This window comes from Paralichthys olivaceus, chromosome 7 (genome assembly GCF_024713975.1).
Source record: "Paralichthys olivaceus isolate ysfri-2021 chromosome 7, ASM2471397v2, whole genome shotgun sequence".
In the NCBI taxonomy this organism is placed as follows: domain Eukaryota; kingdom Metazoa; phylum Chordata; class Actinopteri; order Pleuronectiformes; family Paralichthyidae; genus Paralichthys; species Paralichthys olivaceus.
Window position 1 is genome coordinate 25,095,907 of NC_091099.1, and position 24,510 is coordinate 25,120,416.

The following is a 24,510-nucleotide window of genomic DNA, read 5'->3' on the forward strand; positions in this document are numbered from 1 at the left end:
CTGCATTTTAGCATGCTGATGTTTGCATTTAGCGCAGAGCACGAGGACAGCGCTCAGCTCAGTTTTGTTTCCGGCATCTTCCCCATTTTGCATGCCGAAGTGTCCTTGGGCCAGCAAGATACTGAAACCCAAAATTGTCCCTTCTCATAGAGAAAGTTCTGCAAGGTAAAAAATGAGTGTGTGAGTGAGTGAATGGCAAAAACTGTCCTGTAAAGTGCTTTGAGTGGTCACCAAGACTGGAGAATATAAATACAGACCATTTACCTTTCCTATTACACTACGCCAAAATGAGTGGGTATACACAGTATGTCAGAAATGCAGAAAAAATTCAGGTGCTGTTTCACCTTGTTGTCTTGTCTGTTAAAACCTGTTTATAACTGAAGAATTGTTTGACCCAGGAGTGAATTCAGCGTGAATCCAGCTAAGCCAAAGAAAAATGTTAGTAGTGACAGTTACCGAAATAATCTTTCTATAAAATACACTGTCATCAGTCAAAAAATGTTTATATATGAGCTGATGGAGTGCATGAGCTTTGCTTTTCCCCCCACTGCTCTCATATTCTGCCCTGCTGCTAAGATGGAGGCTATTAGCAGAAATCAATAAGTTTGTTCATTCTGCATGTCTCTCTAAGAGAGCAGGGAACATCCGGGGTATTTAGAACAAGGACATCAGGCTATACAAGGCAGTGCCTGAGATACATCCTTCATCAGGAGGGAGCTGTAAAGAGCAGTGGAAGTCACGATGAACTGGAAGTAATCGGATTTGTGTGAGCATCCAATACACACTCTCACACACACATTTGTGCCTGACAAAGCCCTCTTGACGAATACTGTGAGTGTGTGTGATCATGTCTATGGTTCTCCTCAGACACACACAGTGGGTGGATATCATACAAGAACAGGGGCAACTCAGGACACAGGCGTGGGTGGTGTTTGACTCTCCTGTCCAATTTGCACTTGCATGAATTCAGTCGCGGTGAATTACACAGAAAAATCGAGCTGCTTTGAGAGAGAATAAGAGAGAGCATGGCAATTAGTTCTCTCTTCCATGGATATTTGACAAATCAAAACAAGGCAACAGTTACATCACCTTAAATGTGAGTCCTCTAAAATAGCCTCCTACGGTTTCCACTTCATTTTGACAAATTAAGCGTGTGTGACTGAGGTATCGTACAGAACAAATATCAGTACATTCTTATTAAAGAAAAGGAAAACAAACATGAACAATGCATGGGAACCAAGTGGGGGTAGAACATGATTCAGAGGTCTCACAGTCTTTATGCCAAAACTATTATAAGATAAAGTGAGATAAGTGCATCTTTGCTGTTTAAAACAAATTCATTTCTTCCATTTTCTGGCAAAGGTAAATTACATTTCTCAGTTTGAACTTGTGCATGTGCACAGTGTAATCAGGACAGCTTTCCTAATGTGACGGTGGCTCACTGGAAGGCCTGACCCAGAATCTGCAAGGATAGTGAGGTGGATGAGTGCACTGACATATTATCCTTTAGTTTACTAAAGATAGAGATAATGAGAGATACTCTCACATTCTCCAACTGTATTGCTGTGACATACTTCTTACTACCTAAACTCACCTACACCAAAGACTCTCTGTATACAACTTAACATTGAAGAAATATGTTATGATGGCCCAATTTGTAGTACTGTCACATGCAGTATTTGGAGGAACATATACCTTGGTGTTTCACATGAAAATAGCTATTTCATTCTTTTCATGTAACATCATAATTCAAAAAGCACCAAAAATGGTTTGCTAGTAGGAATAAAATGCTCCACTAAAAATACTCCAATCTTCATAAAACTGGTGCATTGAAAATTGAAAACTTGAATTAAAGTTCAGAGGTATTATCAACAAATGATACTTTGAATGTCAAAAGTAAGAGTACTAATCGTCCAGATAAATCCCTTCCTTTAGTGCTGTATAATTATTGCTATATATACTATTTGTGTATGTTGTCATTGAAACTGTAACCCGCAAAGTAAAATAACAAATACAAAAGTTCAATAATTGTACTTTGAAATAAGTAAAATGTGGCATAAGTGGAAACACACAATTAAAGTAAAAGGTGCAATACTTGTGTAGTATAAATGTATAACCACTGTGCAATGTCCTTTTGGCTTTGTACCATTTGATTAGACCTTTAACTTTAAAAATCTGCCTGAGGCAAAGACATAACGCTGTACCTGTACAACCAAACATGATGTCAAACTCATTTTGTATTATTAAAATTTAATTAAATTTTTTTTGTCTTGTCTCGAATACAGAATGTGACCATGATGAGGCCAAACCTTATAACTTAGCTGGTGGATTGATCAAATATATAAATTATCCAGATCATATAAAATGTACAGAAAAACGTTATATCAGTCTTTCAGGGTTACACATGGTTGCAGACACCAACCATGTGTCCCATTGTTACTTGTATGTAGCCCGTTCACATCCCTGTTCTCTCATCCTGTGGTGGTGAACATTATTATTATTGTTGTTGCATTGTTACATTGTTATGCGCTATGCTCTGTGTGTTCATGTGAGCATGTATGATGCATTGTCCAAAGTATCGAATTGTTCCACTCTTTTTAAACCACAACACATTTCTTGAATGAACTAGAAAATGCAGCCTCTTTCTCATATTTTTTATAAAATCATCCCTGACATGAGCCTGTTCATTTTCTATACACGTTTCAAATACACTGTATAGTCCATGCAAATTGTGTTGTTCCTACACTGATTCGAAACGAGTTCTCTGTCTGCTCCAGGATCTATGTACATGTTTGGTTCTTATATTTCCAACAGCCTCGCAGGTCGATCGACCTTGACCAAATCCAGTGTTCTCCGCAGGTTGCACTCCTGAATACTGTGTTTGTTACGTTGTGAAGACACAGCGGGACAATGAGTAGATGTCGAGATCTATACATATCCAGTGGGGAAATGAGCGTTTATAAACAGAGGCACACATCCATGAGGCACCCCCCCCCCCCCCCTTTCATGATAGTAGTGGAATGTACCAAGTAGGCTGGGAAGAGGTGGTTACAGGAAGATAATGCGCTGTTTTTCAAACAGATCTTTGATTGTAAATACTTCTAACATGCCATACCTTCTAGTGGATGTATCTGAGTTCCTGTCGGGCGGATATAGTGCGGATTGAAAGTGACCAGCGGGTGTGGTGTCCGTGCGTCAGAGACGGTGCCCCCCTTTTGAGCGTGTCGTGCGTCTGGCTCATATTTAGACAGGTCGTGGTGTCTGAGAGTGAAGCTGCGCACACTGGCAGGACTGATCCACAGAGAAGCAAGTGATAATGCCTGCCCCGTGCATGTGCTCTCACAATTTCATTCCTTGAGACGCATCATTTCGGAAGAGGACGACTGTTTCATCCATACGGGTGAGTTCCCTCCACATCACCCTGCCGAGGGCGCACGGTAAAGGCATGGCACTCTTTGTGTGTGTGTGTGTGTGTGTGTGTGTCCGTGAGAGAGAGGCTGAGTGGGGTACCAGTGCGATTGATATGGCCGCATGGCCCTTGAATGATGAAACACCTCACATGGATGTCATGAAGACTGGGCGGCAGGGCGGACTTTCATTATTGGCAGCGCATGTTTGAACAAGGAGCCACATGGCACTGCTGTGACTGCATTCATTTCTTTGTGTATGTAAATACCTCTTCCCCATCCGCATTCTTCTAAACCGGCCCGTTTATTTGGATTCATCAATCCTGAGTCATGTGCGGAAGAAAGCGGGGAAGCGTTTTTGTCTTTGTCCGCCTCCATCAGCCGCTCAATGGGGGCGATGCCTTGTTCGATTCCAGGCTCCATGATGAGCACGGTGACTCGGTTTACTCAGCATCACGGCTGCGTTGCGTTCGCTGGATTGTGAAACGACGGCCTCTGCCTCGCACAAACCAGGCTAATCTACCAGCGGTGAAGGGACTCTAGGAATCCATTAATCTGCTGCTGGGTGCAACGCGGGGCGCGCATGTTGTTTCAGCATCGGACCATTGGTGCGTTCCGTAGAAAACCATTCAAACGTATGCATTTGTGAAAACGTGAACGGGGGATGAAATCCCAAAGAGAGAGGGACGTTGCGCACTTCATCCCACCTCAGTCTGGATATATAGTGTCCACACCCTTAAATGTTCTCGCGCTGGAATCAAATAAGGGATGTGCATATTATTGCATGAGAAAGCCACACTAAAACCAACACCCCCCGAACATTGTCCTGAAGAGATAATAATAATAGTATTTTTTATTATTGAAAGTTGACAACCGTTCATGTATGAAGGGTTTGTCCATCAATCACGTGGAACAGCTTTCCCCCCGAATATCATCCTTTAGGGGGCACCTGTTTCCTCTAATTTGTATTTTTTTAATTGACACCATTTTATATTAACTTAAGGTTTTCCCATCCCTGACAGCTGCGTATCACTACGTGTTCCCCGGATACTACCCTTTAGAGACAAGTGCCACATGTCTGCTGGTGTTATTATTTCTATTTTTTCAAAATGGCATCCTTTCATATATTCAAAGTTTCTCCATCCATGACAGCAGCAGACTAAGGGGAATGTCCCTTATAGAAGATGCATGTATGTCTGCTCATATTGGTACTTTCTTTTTTTCTAAGTTGACATCCCCTCACAGCTGTGGGGAAACAGTGTTTTGGTCCGTATGCAAATGATCCCCTGCCTTTAATTATTCAGCAGTCTGGAAACGTGATAGTCTCCACACCTCGACCTGTCACCGCCCCAGTCACCGTCCACCAGGCTTATGTTCCCGGGCCTCTTTCTTTCGTCCTTCAGAACATTAACTTACAATAAAATGATCCCCATTCATTGATTCTGCTGCCCCAACCAGACCATGTGATTTGCATGTGCACATAACATGGACTCAAACACTCAGATAAAAATTGCCTGGAAGAAGCAGGGAGGGTAAAAGTGAAGATTTAATGACCGCAGAAGAAACATGTGATTGAAATCAGACTTAGAGATTTTAATAATTAGGTTGGTGTGTACAGGTTTAACTTCTCCTTCTCCTCCTGTCAGTCAGCAACTTAGGAGGAAAATTAAAGGCTGAAAGTAGAGTCACGAAACTCACTCAACCACCCTGATGACTGGACTCTGAAGTGGTTATTCATGAGAAGTTGGTTGTGCCAGTGCTGTGTCACTCAAAGCACTGGCAGGATCACTTGCACAGTTTTCACTTTTTTTTTTCCCCTGTTACTTACTGCAGTGTTTCCTCTTTTTCTGCCACAGACATATGATAATGAAGAACTGAACCGCTTTATCACTCAACCTCTACGAACTGTCTTAAACCCCACGGGCCCTTGAACCCAAACACCATCAAACTTGTAGCAGCGTAGAGACAAAGTTGAAATAGTGACGTTTCGCAGACGCCGGCCCTGCCCTTCCAGCCCACTGACTGAAAAGACTTTCCACCCTTCGCCTTGATTGCTTTATCAAATGCCCAAAAACAGCAAGGCCGTCAAGAGAGAGCTTGACGACGATGTCACAGAGTCTGTCAAGGACCTGCTTTCCAACGAGGACGCCTGTGACGATTCCTTCAAGAAGAGCTCGCTGATCGTCAACAACCATGATGGGGAAGGGAAAGAGTGCGACGTGGAGGAAGGGGGCTCAGACGGTGAGGAGGAGGAGCGCCCAGCCTGGAACAGCAAGCTCCAGTATATCCTGGCCCAGGTCGGCTTCTCTGTAGGCCTGGGTAACGTCTGGAGGTTCCCCTACCTGTGTCAGAAGAACGGAGGGGGTGAGTCTAAAAACACACACTAGTTCCGTGAACTTCAGTTACAAAATCAATAACATCAGAATGAATGTGTAGTAAACCTGTGAGTATTTCACTGTGCTGACATGCAACTGAGGAGGATTCATCAGAATGAAGATTACAGAATCACATGAAAAATGGTGGCAGACCAAGGACTTGTGGGTCAGAGCCTTAATGTAACTTAAAAATAAGAGGACTTTACTGCCAGTTTTAGAGGCTGCAGACGTCCGAAAGTGTAGGCACATCTGAATGTTTCATCACAGAGATCCAATGACTTAATGAGTAAAGAATTTACACCTACGCAATGAAACCAGAAGTTCAGTCTCAGAGTATATATCAGAATAATATTTAGGCCCCCACTTGATAAAACTACCATGCAATTTGTATTCTTACACAGGTTAGGTAGAGGTTCTGTCCGAACAGCAATATTAAAAGGTCTGCTGATTGAGTATGGCCACACATGACTCAGAAACTCACAAGTTCTTAAAATAGACAAATTGATATTAAATGACAGGTTGAAAAAATTGCACTGTAAAGAACAAGCTGGCAAAAATCATCATCAGGTTAGAAACGCTCCTCGTAATTCATCCTTAGATGTAAACAATGTATTGTATTTGTGTTAGTGCAATGCCACATGGTTGATTTTAAGTGTATGTAAGAAAGATGGAGGTACTGAGTCCTTCCTGTTTTCTACCCGTCTGTTAAAGCCACACTGCTCAGTGACCTTCAAGTCATGTGACTGCGTCTCTGTCAGTGAACGCAGTATATAACCTAACAGCACTGCTGTCAACATGTAGCAAATCATTCTATGAGCAGACGCCCTTGCTTGTAGTCCAACAAAGTTCAGCCCTGCTTCAGTCACCAAATTTCCCACAATGCCAAATTGACTACATGTCCACGATTAGGACTCACTGCAGGGTTTACACTCTAATGTGTGTGTGTGTGCTCCAGGACAATTATAATGTGTTGCACCTCTCACCTGGAGATTAGGTAAAGCCATTGACTGCCTTGAGAAAGCTGATTAAATGAAACGGTCTCACAGACACTGGCCAGACAGGAGAGAAGCTATCGATGCAAGTCATTTTTGTTATCAGATACAGTGTCACGACAGGCTTTCTGATCCCCCAACCATGGATTTACAACCATTATATTAAACTCTGTGTACAGTAAAAATACTAAGACCCATTGAAATTAAAAGATCAGTATAAAAGTCTCTATGCTGTTCCAAATTAAAGAGTGGGTGGGTAGTTGAGACATTGGTGGGGGAGACGCTAAGTGGACCGGGGGTCTTTGGCATGAGGTGTGGATGGAAGTCAGGATGGGGAGCTTTGTAGAAAACAGACCGACTCCAGATGTCCAGTTCTGTGTGTGTTCACTACTACAGTGTGTAAACACAGTAAACAAACTGTGTGTGTGTGTGTGTGTGTTCGTGTATCCATACAGCGAATCATGTTCTTACAAAATGTGTTCTTGTACATGATTTGCATAAGATCCATCTGTTAGTATCTTAAGTGTGTGTGTGTGTGTGTGTGTGTGTGTGTGTGTTCAGTTCAAATCACCTCTCTTTCGACCCTGTCATGTTTCAGGTCTGTTTTAAACAGCTCTGGTCCTCCTACTGTGTTCCACTTTAATTAGATTAAAATGTCAGATCTTGAGCTGGGGGCAGGTCTGTGTGTGTGTAAGTGTGTGTGTGTATTTGTGTGTAAGTTTAGTTTTGTACGTGGTTTTTTTTTTTTTTTTTATCAGCAACGTTTATCCACCCACAGCAGGAAGCTGTATGCATCATGTGCTTTGTGGATACATGTCTTCTGCTCTCATCTCCTTTCTGTGTATTTGCTTTTATGGCAGTGTGATGAGGCAGAGGGGCCCTTTGTCCTCAGGGCCTGCAACAGTGCCTTCTAAAAAGAGATTCTATTGATTAGTCTGCTGATTATGTTCTGCATTAATAACCTCATTATTGACTTTTGAACGGCTTTGTTCATAATGCGCCGAAGTATTGACCAGAACAACCGATATTGCAAAGGTTGTCAATATCCAATGAATTGTCATATGTGAAAAAGTGAAACAGTAACAAGCTTTAGCACAAGAATCAAGCTGTTAGTCAAATATTTTTGTAATGTTTGGACAGATTCTGAATCAAAAGTAATTAATGAAATTTAATTTTTAATATAACCATGTAACACCAGTGTTTTACAGAATCAAAACTTCCCACAGTCATGCACAAACAATGTTGACAGGGACTGAGGAAATACTTTCGTTAATCTCCTGAATTGGAAAACAAGGTAAACAAAGAAAGATAAAATGATAGAGGTAAAATAACAGAGAGATACAAGTAAAAAAAATCTGAAAAAATAGATGTTTAAATAAGGTTTTCAAGGTAGTTTTGATATGAATCATCTTATCTCATTACTAATAGAACATGCATACCGATCATACACGCCCCTTTTCAGTGCAGCCTGACCGGACAAACCAGCTCACTTTCTCAGTATGAGTGAAGAGATTTAAAGAAAGAGATAAATGTGCTCTTATCAGACTTATCAAAGTGTTGTCAATGTGTGTGTGTTTGTGTGCGCATGTGTGTGAGATTGTATGTGTGGGTTTGTGTGTGGGAGAGAGAGAGAGAGAGAGAGAGAGAGAGAGAGACGCTGTCGAAAGTTTTAAAAGACAATGGAGACCAGAGGGGGGTTTGATTCTGACTGATGTCGAAGCCTCCGTCTACACAGTGAACCAAAATTAAACGTTTTAATATTAGAAACCAGTGAGTATACTGTACATACACATACACACACACACACACACACACACACACACACTGGAAACAAAAGATAGACACACCCACACACATTAACTTCCTGCCTGTGACCACTCCCACTCAAGGCAAAGCTGGGAGGGACGGCAGCAGGAATGGGGAAAGGATCTGAATAAGCGTCCGGACAAATAAAACAATATACTCTGTGGAAACAGGGATGACAAAAAACAAAACACCCATGGTGGAAGTGTGCATGTTGTCATCAGTGACAGCGTTGACTCACCTATGGTATTGTTTGATGCTGTGGTTTACCAGTGAGAGGGAGGATGTCAGATCAAAAATATATTGTATGATGTAGAAATGTCACCCAGGTTTCCATGGTGGAAGGTCCTTTCAATTCATGTGAAGGAAAGAAAGAACCCCTCACTGCAATATTCTTTGCATCACTGTATGCAACAGTTAAAAGACATGTAGTTACAATAACTGCCACTGACCGCATCTAACCACCGGCCATTTCCTCTGAACAAAGCATTTTAGGTTGTCTTAGTTCTCCTCAGACAGACATGTGCACAGTCATACCGCTCATGAGTACTCTGGCTGTCATGAGAGACATGTCCCCCTCTGTATTTCATCGCACTCATTACAGCCTGCACTAATGTTAGTCATATACCCTAAAACCTTAATTCTAGAGCGCAACGTTGTCTGTGAAATGTTCTCCAAAGTAATCCCACAGTTATTTAGGTAATTTCAGACTTCTGCATCGTTGGTGGTTTCCTGGATTATTTGATTGCACCACACATCGTTAGGTTGAGGCACACGGTTGCAGCTCAGGAGTTGTGTGTATAGTAATTTGTGTGTGTGTGTGTACTTATGTGTGTGTACTTACTTATGTCTTTGTGAGGACCATTGTGAGTAGAAACGATATCCAGTGAGGAGGTTTTGGGAAAGTGTTCCTCCCTTTTTCAAAGAGCTGTTTGAAGGTTAAGACTTGAGTTGAAGGTAGGGTTTGGTTAGGATTAAGGTAAGGTATTCAGTTGTGTTGGTTAAAGTTAGAGTAAGGGGCCTAAGAGGTACGTGTGTGTCCAAATATTACTCATGTTGTGGGGAAATAACTGTGTTTATATAGTTGCATTATGGGGACTTGACTTCCTTATGTGGACAAAAAGTAAGTCCTCATAATAAAAATCATTAGATTTTATGGTGGAGACATGTTTTAAAGGTTCCATGTGTAGAGTGTGTTAGAGACATCTAGTGGTAAAGTTGCATGTTGCAACTCCAAACATAAGCAAGATCCTGTGGAAACCTTCAGTTGTCATAAAAACACTTGTCCGGTCCGGGCTACTGTAAAAAACATTGGGGCCTCCGTAGTGAGGACCCCTCCTGATGTTAATATAAATATTTAAGTATAAAGGGCCCATTCTACAGTAAAGAAAACTATCATTTGTACAATTTTGATGAAACACACTAGTGAAAACATCACTAGGATTATTTTATATTCAATTTCTGCCAATAGATCAATGTCACCTAAATCTTAAAGTAAATTTGGGTAAGTAGTTATGGTTAAAGTAGGAAATCAATGTAAGTCATGGCGACCCAACTGTGCGTGTGTGTATAAAGAAGAGATAATGTGATACACTGTGATTGTATATTCTTACACAGCGTGTCGCAGATGCAGAGAGTTAAATAATGTGTATGTTGTGCTCATGGCTGCTTTCAGGAACTAAAAGTGGTGCCACCTCATAGTTACAGTTCCCTCTCCTCGTGTATCCTCTGTCTTACTTGATGCCTGTGTTTGTTTGGACCGGCAGGAGCGTACCTGGTGCCCTATCTTATCCTGCTGATATTGATTGGCATCCCGCTGTTCTTCCTGGAGCTCGCAGTTGGCCAGCGTATCCGCAGGGGCAGCATTGGGGTGTGGAACTACATCAGTCCTCGGCTGGGGGGCATAGGCTTTGCAAGCTGTGTGGTGAGTTTTGACACTGTAACTGTATTAGTTCTATTGCTTAGAGGTAGAAATGGTAAGTTGTATCTGAAACACCTTTTATCTTTCTATTGAAATCCTCTTCAGGTCCTGACAGCAATCAATAAATAAAGTGGTCTGTTGTCCTCACATGACCGTAATGAACACGAGCAATCATTACATTTAGACTGAATGAAATAATTGATTGTCTGACATACCTGCCTGTCCCTAACCTGCCAGCCTGCGTGCACCCTGCCCGTGCAATATAAAATAAAAACATTGAGTGACATGTGAAGGATCTGTGCCTCTTAAATCTCCCCTGGAGCAAATAATCTGTTACAGAGGAAGTGACATAGTGTCGGTTTCCAGCTGCAGCTGCTTCTTTATGTAATGAAATAACTGCACAAATACCCCTCACAGATGGTGACAAATGGAGAAACATGAGGATAATGTACATTGGTCATTCATGGATAAGTGAAAAATGGAAGAAACTCTTCTTTATCGTCAAAGGGGACTCCAACAGAACCTCAAGTTAACTCTGCTCTGTTGTCTGTAGGTTTGCTTCTTTGTGGCTCTATACTACAATGTCATCATCAGCTGGAGCCTCTTCTACTTCTCCCAGTCCTTCCAGCAACCTCTTCCATGGCATGAGTGTCCACTCGTCAAGAACAAGACCAGTACATGTGAGGCACACATAACAAAGAAAGAAAGCACTGAGCAATTCATTATCACTCTAGCTTCTAACTCCCTGTAGTGCTCAAAGTGTAAAACACAGAGCTTGTCTCTGCTAATTTCAATTAAGAGGTCCACAGCAACTCTTTACATTTCCGTCCACAGATGTGGTGCCAGAGTGTGAGAAGAGCTCGGCCACCACCTATTATTGGTACCGCGAGGCCCTGAACATCTCCGACAGCATCTCTGAGGGAGGAGGCCTCAACTGGAAGATGACGGTGTGCCTGCTGATTGCGTGGTCTATGGTTTGCCTCGCCATGATCAAGGGAATCCAGTCTTCTGGGAAGGTAAGCACAAAGGGGATTTCTGTTAGCATTTTTAAGTTCCTCAGTAGATTTTGTAGCCAGTCGCTATTTTGCTGGCAGAGATAATTGGAGAAAAGATATCGTTGATGTTTGTAAGAGGAGAACCGAAGTAAACGGCCTGTACAGCGGCCCTGGGATGGATGGGCCACCTCAGATGTAACTCTGGGACCCTTCAAAGTGACAGAAACAAAAACGCCATTTCTTGCCAAGTGTTTTGAAAAACCATCTCACACATAATGTGCTCACTTTAAAGCTGAGGCCTTTAAAGGGCAAACAGAATGGGTACCTGGTATTAACACACTGATGGGTGACTAGTGTAATGTGACTTGGCAAATTTGTCTAATGATACAGTCTCAGATATGATCCTGGGAGCTCATGTGATCTTGTGTGGGTTTTCGGGCTCAGCTTACTTCAGTGTAGTGTAGTGAAGCTGACAGTAGCGTGACTAGCATCCGGAAGGATTAGCCCACTGGCTAAAGGTTGGCGATTGCTTGCAAACTCGCCCCGCTGCTCCTCTCTTTATACCGGTGATCTTTATCATTCCACACTTTCTGGGATCATATGACAAGCATTAGCCGAGGTCACAGTCAAGCCCGCGCTAATTGGAGAAATGGTCGCGCTCTTTAATGTTCCCAGAGTGAGCTTTGATGCAGAAGTTATTTGATTTTGATATTATCCCCACTTCTTACGTTGGACATGGGCTTGGTTACGACAAAGAGTAGGGTCAACATTAATCCGGTGTATTTCTGTGATTATGTTTTTTCCCCTCTGCAATAGAAAAAGGTCTTGATGAAGGTCATACATGAGCTTGGAAGAGCTTAACCCAATGAAACAAGTCTTTGTAATGGAGCCAAAATCTTGGAGAATTAACATCCCACAGCTCTATCGGGCTTTTTAGCCTCTTATAGCTCATTATTTTGGTTTTACAGCACATTTAGTGTAGGATTTAGTCTCAGCTGCATCTGTAGGGAACTGTTTCCAACATGAGGGCTCTGACAAACCTATTGTCTGTCACTTGATAGACTTGGTGGAGACAAACTGGAGCTCTGAGAAGGAGAGTATATTAAACTGACATTATACCTGGATACATGGACTTGTGGGATGCTCATGTTGCTCGCTGGCTGTTGAAATTTACGTTGGCAATTGTTTTTGCTAATGTAATGTTAGGCTGGTGAAAGTTTTTTTTGTCTGCCGCTCAGAGTATTAGTGTCAAAAAGATGTATTACTCATCAACTTTTTGGTAAAACAGGAAAGTTTTCTTCCTATTATGATATAAATACAATTGACTCAGCTTCTGCGAGAAAATCTTTTGTTATAACAATACATCACATGAAAAACAACATTTCTTATCAAATCACATCTCCTTAAAAGTAGAATTTCTCCTCCTTGGCTAATGATAAATGGATATGTTGTTATAATAAGAAATATCAAAATGAGAAAAGAGAAAGAAAAAGAAAAAGTTCCACCATTGTCTAGGTTTACACTGTACCTTTAGTCTAAACTAGCAATCATATAATATCATTTATAAACTTGAGGATCAAAAATGTCTTTATTTTGATTGTATCATGTAAAATACTGTGACAATAAAGTAACTTAAGACCAAGCAAAATGGTTTATCATGGTGGCTGCAATACACTGCCACCTTTTTCTACCTTTAACACGAATAACCTTTATTATATAAAATTTACAAAACAAGATTGAGAGCAAGAAAGCAGCAATAAACTAGACTCATCTTTTTTTTACTGTTATTTGTGAAAATGAGTTTTTACAGCTTTAACAATATGTTCTTCAGGTTTTTAAACAAATGTGTTAAAAATAGGATTCTGCTTTGTGGAAATAACAGTCTACAATCTATAAAGACCCTCTAGAGACTCTAACTGTAGTTTCCTGAGATGGTGTGGATAACATGTCTGTCACGTTGGCCTTCTGCAGCCTATTCCAACCAACAGTCACAGACAAAACAAGATAGACGTCTGCAGCAATAACGCAGCCTTAATCTCAGTCTCTGGCTCAACTGATTCACAGAGCTTGACAGTCTCATTTGCCTAGTCTGGCACGTCCTGTTGTCTGGTAAGAAATGTCACTGATAACCACAATCACTTTCACATTCACAATCACCGCCGCCGCTCTCTGGAAATTCCATTGCCATTGTGAAAACAGATTGATTGGTTAAAGCGAGTATATACGTTTATTTTGTGGTTTATCCCGAATTGCTGAACAGGGGACTGCCCAAGCTACTGGTGAATCGTACAGTTGGAGCTGGATGGTCGTCCTCCAACTACCTGGTGTGTCTGGATGGCCTCTTGAGTTGGCTGGAATAGAAATGGGCATGAACTTTCCCCTGAAGGGGCCAGATTCAAGTGGCTTTGAAGTTCACTGGAGGCCTCGTGGTACAAAAGAATAATAATTTCCCCTCCTCCCATGTTCACACAAAAGCCTTTTCCAAGGAATATCCCTAACCGCGATCTGCAATGCTGTCCCATTTGTGTGTGTGGGTGGGCGTGAAAGGGATCGGACTGTTTTGGTTGCCATGGTTATACGCGCTCTTTTTTGGCTTTGTTTGATTGTCAAGAGCGTGAGCAAAAGAAGAGGGAGGGTTTTTTTTTTTACAACTTATGGTGAGGGAGAGAGCGGGCTTGTCATGGATTCGGTGAAATAATGTTGAGACTCATTGAACGTTGGTCTTTTCGATGTAAATCAGTCTGCAGATTACTGGCTGCTTATGAATTTCTGTTCTCAGAGGGAAATCTAACCGTTATTGATAACACAGTGATAGCAGTTCTCAGAATATGACCTTTGCAAGAAGCACATGCTGTCTACCATGACATATTGTGTTTCATAACATGACAGAACATTAAACTGACATCATGAAGGAGCAGATACAGTAAACTTGCTTATCACAGAGAATAGCAGCGTGTTTGACTTGACTTGGATAGTGTTCTTATGAACTAACTCTGTGCTGGAAGAAGAACAGATTTGCTTCTGAAAAGGACAAACAAAGTGTTTTCAAATTGTCAAGTTGTGACTTTACATCAAGGGATTTCTCATCTGAAAAGCGTTCAACTCTGCTTAGACACCAATCAAACTCTAATAAAACAAATTCAGAGTGTCTGCTGGTTTAAGTTACATATTGTGTCTTGTTATCTGATTTCTCGGATATAATGCATCATTTCACAATTAACAGAAAATTATTTTTGGATCTGTGCTGTCATAAATAGATCAAGCTTTAAGGCATTTCTTTGAAACTAAAAGAAAGAACAACTTGTGATCACTGCAGAACAGGAAATGCCCCAGTATGATTCCCTTCGGCAGTGGAACATGTTTAGGTTCCAAAACTGCCCATAACCAGAGAACAAAGCCTCACAAACTTTCAAATATATCAATGAATCCCACTTCAATGCATTGTATACCTCTCCCTTTAAGATGTGACACTGCACTGCCTCCCTTAGGTCTACATATGGACCACCATGTAAGACACAGTGTGTCTGAATCACCAACTGCGCACATGACTCAACCCCAAACCATCTCTCAGCATCTGTGCCCAAACCCTTCTGTTAATCCTGTAAACCCACGTGTCGCAGGGTAGCGCCTGAGTCAGGCTCTCATTACAGCTCTCAGTCTTTAATCACCATCTTGTCTATACAGACGGTGGCCCCGGGTTAAAAACGTGTAGTGTTCAACTGAAAATGACATGGGGCCCAGTGTCTGATTAGCACAATGATGAGACAAAGGGGCTTGCAAAGACCCTGCAGCTACCACTTCTGGCTAATATCAGTTAACCAACTTTCACGGTGCATTCTTAAAAAATGATCAAAAGAGATCAAGAACTTATAAAACATCTCCCAGACTCATCTCCCACCTGCAAACCTAGATCCAAGACCAAGATATAAATAGGCCTCCTTTAAGTCTGTGCAGGTAAAACATAATCTGGAAACGAGTTCATAGCTATGAACAAAAATTTACTTTAAAGCAGCTTTGTTTGAATTTTTGTATCTTGTGATCTTTAAAATCAGATTTTGTCCTTATACAGCTGGAAGTGTCCGTCTTTGTTTTCGCTAAGTATCCAATTGCTCCAAGTTTCCGAGAAAATGTCCTCGTCCATTGAGGTACAAGCTGACTGGAAAGTATTTTTTAATTCAATGATGTGTTTGTTTGCAGGTGATGTACTTCAGCTCCCTGTTCCCGTACGTTGTGTTGATATGCTTCTTGATTCGGGCTCTGCTGCTGAAGGGCTCCGTCGATGGGATTCGACACATGTTTACACCCAAGGTAATGCGAGTCAGCATGTCTCTATACTCCTAAAATACGACTCAGTAAAATTTACTAAGGAGGAATATTTGTATGTGGTTTTAAGCCATTTGATTGTTGTTCCCTAAACTAAATTGGTCATCATCAATTAATCAACCCATCCCTTTGTCTATAAAATGTCACAAAGTGGTGATTATATTTTACTGGAACCCAAGTTGACATATTTAAATGTCCTGTTTTGTGCAACTCAGTCCAAAACCTTGTGGATAACAACCAAAAGTTTCAGATCCTCATTTAAAAAAAGCTGTAACCAGCAGATTTGGGACCTGTTTGCTTGTGAAATGACTGACACATCAATCCAACTGATCTCAAAACAGCTGCCAATGAATTTTCTGTCAAACAACAAAAGGACCAAGGTAGACGTTTTTCATGAGAGAGCGCCACGTGTCAGAAATGTAGACTGTTTTTTTTAAATCAACCAGTCTGTGTTAAATTGGATCGACTTCAAGGTGTCGCACTCAAAAATTCAATCTGCACCGTAATAGGCCGGCTCCTCTGCAGCATCAGGCCAATGGCACTTTAGGCAGTGGAACCATGTCACCATGGCAACAGGAGTCACTGAGGCTCTTTGTAGGCGACCAGCCACAGACGCTCATCCACAGCAGAGTGTGTCTGCTGTGTCTCATGTGTCTGCTCAATCTCGTTGGCTGATATTTTACAATTTTAGCCAACATGTGCTGCCACCGTCGCCCGCGCACATCAAAGTCCTGCTGCACGCTGCGAGCACTGTGAGACCTTTTGTTATAGAAAATCTCCCAGGTGGAAACTGTCGAGATACCGGCTGTCATTTGGCGAGACACGGTGTCCTCTTCAAAATACACACAAATATATGTTATATTCATATGTAGATTATTAAAAACACATTTTTGGATGAACATGTGTTAAAAGCAACATAGTAGATTCTGTGCACACAAGGATTATTATTGTTTCAATTTTTACCTTTCAACTTCATTGTTGAAGGTGAATCACCGACCACACGCAGTCTAGAGCATAATACATAACAACACACACAAAGCATGGCGCTTTGCTATGTAAAACATGTGCTCTCAACCCCCTGCCCAGCGTTAATAACACAATGTGCATCACTGACAGTGAAGCATCCAGACGTCATAGCACCATCCAGATTTTCAATAGTCTTCTTCATAAATCTTCTAAAATACAACATTCAGTTCATGTATTTACACTTGTGTATTCACGTGTGGTGCCACAACTGTCCCAGATTTACATCATCGGTTTGTTAAATGACATAAAGTCAGACTATAGCACCACATGTTGATGTTATCACTGTATGAGAAAGTGTCCGATTTTGTTCAATCTCAAAACACAAACCTCACGTATTATATGTTAAATATATTTAACAGTAAATCTGTGTCACAAGATTCTGAAATTTAAAAGCCCTTGAACTTCTATCACTGAATATTTTTGCATTAAAATGAATTCAACTCTATTCGAATTTTCAAGAAATCATATTCACCTTTACTTATCAATAATACAAATTCAGAATTAAATTCAAGGTTTAAAATATTTAAAAAAATGTACTACCTGCTCATTTCAACTTAGCAGCAGTTTTAATAAGAGGTGTAATAATCGTTACGTGCAATCAAGTGTCTAAGTAAAAAAAATTAAAATCATAAAAACATAATAATAGGTATATTAAATAGTGTGGTTTTAAGTAAAGGTTGTTTACTTTCAGATTAAACATAAGAATAAATTCTGGCAAGTATCGATCCAACAATCAGCCAATCACTGTGCGCTCCACTGGCATTTCTAATTATGTAATCTAATACGCAACTTAGCTGACCGCTTACCTTGAATTCTTTTACTTTGAGGTTTTTAGTAAAAGTGAAAACAGGTCAATGAAAATGTGAAGAGTTGAATTCAGAGGAAAGAAATACAAATTAAAAAGTTGGTGTTAGAAATTCAAAGGCTTTTTAAATTTTAAAAATCTGGTTATACAGATTTACTTCCATGAAAGACGTTGCTGAATGTGGACCGTGTCACTAAATCAGTCTGCGCTCTGTTTTCAGTTGGAGATCATGCTGGAGGCCAAGGTGTGGCGAGAGGCGGCCACGCAGGTCTTCTTCGCGCTGGGTCTCGGCTTCGGCGGCGTCATCGCCTTCTCCAGCTACAACAAGCGGGACAACAACTGCCACTTTGATGCCGTCTTAGTGTCTTTCATTAATTTCTTCACCTCTGTGCTGGCCACCCTGGTGGTGTTCGCTGTGCTGGGCTTCAAAGCCAACATCATGAACAGCAAGTGTGTCGCACTGTGAGTATGAGCTTGGACTCACGTTCAGATATTTAAAGCCTGCATTCTTATTACCAGTCGACCAGTAAAGAGCTGATCTGAGAGTGAGCGTCCCTCAATCAAACATTTATTGTGGCTTTTTGAAAAGCAAATCGGACCTTTAGTGTTTTTTACATTGGCTAAAGAGGAAAAAAAAATTTAAGTGTGAATTAAACATGGGGCAGGGCAATAAAACAGTATCAGTACTTATCGAAATATTTAAAAAGTTCAATATATACTTATATATTGCTTAGTTATTGCTCAAGTGTTAATCACTCAGCTGACTCAGTGAACTCTTAAGTCCCTTCTTAAAACATACTTTTATCGGAGAGCCTTGAACCTGAGTCTTAACTTTCTTGATAACTGTCCTTTAATTTGTAATATATGTTTTGAAAAGTGCTTTACAATAAATAAAGATTATTATTATTATTCTCTGCTTGTAAAAAAGAGTTTTAAACCACAACCTTCTCTCAGTGGCAGAAATCTGTGTTCAAACAGATGAATAATGTGACAATGATCGAGATGGATTTTTCTTGATATCATTTTTGGCCTTATTGACCCAGTTCTACCAAAACATTGCTCTTTTTTAATCATCTATCTAACTATCATATGTCTGTTTTTTAGGAACACTAATAAGATTGTGGGATGGCTGGGTAACGGCATTGAAGAGAGCCTGATCCCACACCACATCAACCTCACTAAGGGTAGTCATTTGAGTGTGGAGGACTACCATCAGATGATAGACATCATCAAAGGGGTGAAGGAGGACGACTACCAGAAACTGGGGCTGGACTCCTGCAGCATCGAGGACGAGCTCAACAAGGTACGTGCAGAAAGAATGAGAAAAAAACGCTAATCCAAATATTGATCGACAGGAAACGATCAATAGTTGTTTAAATATACTTTTCTTGCCAAGAATTAAATGAGAATCCAGTGATTGTGAGGTAGGGGCACATTTTGTTTAGGTCAACACAAACACTGTCAACACAGGGAAATTACACAAAAGCACCTGTAAAGCTCAGTCATTAACACCTTACAGCCCATTTGTTTAGTCCTTACAAACACTAAAGGGGGAAATCAGGGGGCTGGGGGGGCTTTCTTGAGATCATTTTAAGAGTAGACCAAATCTTTGATTCAATCTTTTTTTGATAATATTTTCTGTGTGACCTCTCTGATGCACAATAAGATAACAATAGGCTCCAACTGAAGGGACGTCAGTGGTGGTATAGTGGGTTAGATATTTCTTGAATGGACCAAAACCCAAGTTTGTTGCCTGTTGTTTTGCAAAATGTTCTAAAAGTGATTTAAATACTGGACATTCAAATGAATGTGTTATTGTACAGATGCTCCCCCAGCTCGTCCACCTCTGACTGACTAGCTGCGTTGCTGCATTCTGGTTTGACAGGGAGCTAAGCACCAGACTGTATCTTGGCATGGAGCAGTCGTTTCCCAAAAATATGACTATTCCTTTAGTACGACACATTAATCATAACACACTCATTCCTCCAGTACATAGCAGTTTGCTTTTTCACTCAATCACTCCTGGTGAATCCTGCAGAGAAACTCTGGAGACATTTAAATGCTCACATCCGGCCCTTCAGGGAATGTCTTGAGATTCTCCAGAGTTCGGTACATATCTAAAAGGAGGTATAAAGACTCATAATGTCTGACCTTCCTCAAATAAAGGCCTGGATCTTAGCTGGGGTAAAGTAAAGATGACAACTTTTGACCTCTTCTTCTTCTTGAACCCTTACAGGCCGTCCAGGGCACAGGCTTGGCCTTCATCGCCTTCACAGAGGCCATGACCCACTTCCCGGCATCACCCTTCTGGTCCGTCATGTTCTTCCTGATGCTGGTGAACCTTGGCCTCGGCAGCATGTTCGGCACCATCGAGGGCATCCTCACTCCGTTGATAGACACTTTCAAAGTCCGCAAGGAATTTCTCACAGGTCAGAGATGAGGAATCTGAATGTTCCTTCTAAAATAGAGACCAAAGAGCCACATTTTCATACTTTGATACAGGAATATGTTCTGAGATTTTAAATCAAGGTCTTATATTATGAAAAGAAAGTTGTAATTTCACAAGAATAAAGGTAAAAAACAGTTTTAGGAACTAAGCAGCTTAAAAGGTTAAAAGTATGTCATCAGTAGTGAAACTTATATTTAAGTGTAACCTCAAAAGATGCTCCACGTTCCTCATTTTAACACCAGATCGATCTTCTGATATTCCCCCTCTAAAATGAGACGTAGACAAAATTATGACTTTATTATCACTTCATCCTTGTAATATAACTATAACCTTTTTTTTTGTAAAATAAAGACATTAATCTCATAACATGATGACTTTGTTCTTGTTAAATGATGACTTTATTCTCAAAATATCTGATTAACGTTGGCAATAGATCGTAACTATTTTGATTAATGAGGCTTGAGGCTCAATGGCTGCTACACACTGCAGTGAACAGATGTGGGCCATGCTGCTGCTCATTCCACACGTTTAGTGCAACTCCCCTCCTTTGAGTTTGGCTGTAGGTTAATGACAATCATTTATGCTGCAACTATAAAATATCATCGCACCTACTGTTTTTACCATTCACAAAGATATAAAAGTTACATGTATGCAATAGCTGTTCTAAGTGCTTCTAATACTTCTCATTTGAAAAAGGACAGTCTCTCCTCATTCGACACTGTGAACTCAGTGACCCGTTCTGTGATGTACAGTACCCATGAGTATGCACTGTCACTAACTGCAGTACCTGCATCTCTCCTGCAGTGGGGTGCTGCGTGCTGGCCTTCTCCATTGGCCTCCTGTTTGTTCAGCGCTCAGGGAACTACTTCGTGGCCATGTTTGACGACTACTCAGCCACTTTGCCTCTGCTCATCGTGGTCATTCTGGAGAACGTGGCCGTCGCTTGGGTGTACGGAATTGAAAAGTACGTACGCAACATCATCATCTGCATAAAGTGAAGTTTGTATGAATTAGGTGGCATGCAGAATCTTACTTTGTACTGACAATTACCCCTTAAAAAGCTTTTTTTAAGTTTGTAAGTGAAATAGTGTCAAACAAAAAACTTTTATATGGTATTTTGATGATAATTAACTAGTCAGATTTGGATTTTGGTAATTTTGTTTGGAATATTTTTTTAATCATTATTAAAACATGAAACACATCTGTTTATCATATATAATATTCGTTGTAGAATATCATTTTTTTCAATAACCTTAGTTTCACAAAATCACAGAATAAAGAGACACATTTTACAAACTGCACTTTTCCTACATCTTGCAAACAAGTTACTTAATTTGTATTTAGATCATAAACTTTAATGGAAGCTGTGATATAAGATGGTGAACAAAAATCCCTGTCACATATCACCATTTATTGACATTCAAATCTATAAATGAAGCTGTCAAGGCAAAACATACAGAGGCCAGCAGGTCGATAAAGAAGAAACGATTTTGGATTCTTTTCCACAACCATCTGATCTCACCTCCCACTGCTTCACTGCCGCCGCTCTCTCAGGTTCTTTGAAGACCTGAAGGACATGCTGGGCTTCACGCCGTACCGCTTCTATTACTACATGTGGAAGTACATCACGCCCATCCTGCTGCTGGTGCTCCTGTGCTCCAGCTTCGTCCAGCTGTCCATGACGCCGCCCAGCTACAGTGCATGGATAGAGGAAGAGGTGAGTCAACGTCTCCGGCCTGTCTCTCCCGGGACCAGAGATCAAGGAGGGGGGGTGGAAGTTCTCCTACTGGAAGGAGTAGAAAGCAAATTAAAGGGTTCAAAGTAAATGAGACGTTCGCTAAAATGGAAGGGCAGGGGGTTGACCAAGTTTTCACTGATAAACACATGTTCAGGCATCCTTTAACCCAGGGAGAGTCAACAGGATGTGTAGTCTACCACACATACAAGCGCATGTTTGATCACAGAGCCATTTTAAACCTTCAGTAAGTGGAGCAATGGGACAGAGTGTCCCTGCCTGTTCTCCTTCATGTGCAGTGATGCTAACACTTCTCAGCTACAGGGGGATTATTTTGATTTAAGAAGAGACTTACTACATCGCTCTCATTCAAATAGTTTTGATTTATAGACAAAATAATCTGCAATGTTGCAAGATTTTTATACAAAATGTAGAAAATCCTCCAAACTATTAGATAGAGTCCAGTGGGACATCTTACTCCTCCTTTGTCCATTCATTCAGTCATATCAGTGATATAAACTCAGAAGAAGCAACTCCTTGATAAATCCTTTTACTGTTGACTCAGCGATCGATGGCAATTCATCAACATTTAGATTCCCACATAGCAAAATAGTTTTGGCCCACTTTTGGCCACACCCCACACTTCTTGTGCAGTCAGCTCCTGTTTGTCAGATCTGTGCCAGAGGTAAGCCACAGCAATACAGCATGTCGTCAACCAGAGGTGGCCCGAATTTGTTTTTGTGCTATTCTGGCCATATTCACCATTCAACACATGGGGCCACTTAAGCTTCGCATCCAGATTACTCCCTGGCTTAGAGCAATGTTTGCCAAAAGTGACCCACATTTTCTATTTAACCAGTGGGCAACTTTAGGCCTCAAGGCCAAGTTTTGGCCACAAGTGCCGCATCATTGCCTGAAGTGTCCCACATCATGCTAGCTATAGAACAGACCTTGATTACATGAGACATCAATGTCATGGAAAAGAGAAGAGGTGCTATGAGGTGAAACACCAAATGACATTTATTTAATAGTAAATGCATTGATGGAAAACCTTGTTAATGAGCCACTGTTACGGAAAAATACTTCAAATTTGACACGTTATCAACTTATCATTGTGTGTGTTATTCCACTTGTCCGTCCTCCATATTATCTTCCGTATAACTTGTTTTCCTCATGTCTGTCCTCCAGGCCAAAGAGCAGAACATGCCCTTCCCTGTGTGGGGCATCGTAGTCTGCATCTCCCTGGTGGTGATGGCCATCCTGCCTGTGCCCGTGGTCTTTTGCCTGCGCTACTTTAACATCATCGATGAGAACACCAGCAGCCTCTCCACCGTTTCCTACAAAAAGGGCCGCATCATCAAAGAGATCGCCCGGCCGGGGGAGGATGACGACACCAGCCTGATTCAAGGCAAGTCGCCCAGCGAGGCGCCCTCGCCGATGCCCGGCAACAGCATCTACCGCAAGCAGAGTGGCGGCGGCACCCCCGACGCGGACACCGCACCTAACGGCCGTTACGGTATTGGTTACTTGATGGCCGACATGCCGGAAATGCCCGAGTCAGACTTATAGACTGACTATAATAGTAAGCACTATGCGGCCATACCGGCAGGCCACTCCCACCCTCCACCCCTCTGCGTGCGTTTAGTTGGCTGTATCATCAATGTATATTTCACTTGTACTATATATCCTTTGTAGATATCGTAGCTGCTCTCTATTTGTCGTCTCTGAACCTTTATGTGATTGTCTACTTTACAAGTGGGAAGAAACATCACCCCTCTCTGACCCGTGATCCTTTCACTCGGCTGCGTCCCAAACTACTCTCCGTCTGCCTTTGCTTCCTCCTCAGTGCAGATCCTGCGGGAGGGAACCGGTGTAAGCAATAAGGTGGACGTCCCACCAGGCCTACTTGAACAAGGGTCTGCATTTAGGAGTCTGCAAAGGAGCAGGTCCGGGGGTCGAGAGGTCATTTTTTAGACCGTGTCTGTGTCTGTTGGGGGGGGGGGGTTAATCAAGCCAGCGTCTAGTTCTGCTGTAAAAACTGGTTGTGTACATTATGACCCTATAACTGCTGGCTGACAAGTGTTAAGATTAGCGGCAGTGTGTTAACACTGCGAGATTGAGCATCTCTTTGTTGGTGAGAGTTCACATGAGTTGAGTTCAAACAGCGAGAGGAAGGCCTCTGGAAACCACTCCCATGATTGTTTGAGACAAGTGTGCCTAATTAATTTATATTTGTTTATAGAATACATGATGGACGCTGTATATTTAAGGTATTCTGTAAATATAATATAAATATTATAAATATATTTATCTTGATAGTTTGGATATCAGAGCACCATGTTTTTAAGGTTCAGAAGTACTTCAAACTTCCTTAACTCTTGTCTTTGTTTTTTACTAATGTGTTGTCAGTGTTTGTGAGGACTGAGTCCTCCTTGTAAATATTTTTTCCATGAAATGGCTTCAAATGCAACGTCTTTTTTTCCCTGTCGAGATTAAAGATCAAATATGGTCCACACCGTGACACACGTTGGTCTTCTTTGTTTTGGTCTTGTCTGGTTACTCCCAACCTGTCCGTCATCATTCCTATCAAAAAAATGTTGATATAAATGTAAAAAACAATATTAAATTAAAAAATAGTAATATACACATTCAAAGTGCTTAATGGAAAGAAATAATATG

General features: G+C 41.3%; 1 protein-coding gene across 1 annotated transcript; it reads left to right on the forward strand.

Moving 5' to 3' along the window:
• Positions 1–3,182: 3,182 nt before the first annotated feature.
• slc6a15 (solute carrier family 6 member 15) lies at positions 3,183–24,352 on the forward strand. Its single transcript, XM_020079463.2, has 12 exons — positions 3,183–3,400; positions 5,264–5,771; positions 10,344–10,501; positions 11,052–11,178; positions 11,333–11,514; positions 15,691–15,801; positions 17,868–18,109; positions 18,752–18,950; positions 19,884–20,076; positions 20,901–21,060; positions 21,651–21,813; positions 23,020–24,352. The coding sequence occupies exons 2-12, from the start codon at positions 5,471–5,473 to the stop codon at positions 23,398–23,400; spliced, it is 2,217 nt and encodes a 738-aa protein (XP_019935022.2). The 5' UTR covers positions 3,183–3,400; positions 5,264–5,470; the 3' UTR covers positions 23,401–24,352.
• Positions 24,353–24,510: the final 158 nt, after the last annotated feature.

Excerpts from the sequence above, each read along its gene's own strand:
- slc6a15 (XM_020079463.2), top strand. The coding sequence starts at position 5,471 with ATGCCCAAAAACAGCAAGGCCGTCAAGAGAGAGCTTGACGACGATGTC. Across the intron at positions 10,502-11,051 it reads TAGGCTTTGCAAGCTGTGTG|GTTTGCTTCTTTGTGGCTCT; the intron begins GTGAGTTTTGAC and ends TGTTGTCTGTAG. Across the intron at positions 11,179-11,332 it reads CAAGAACAAGACCAGTACAT|ATGTGGTGCCAGAGTGTGAG; the intron begins GTGAGGCACACA and ends TTCCGTCCACAG.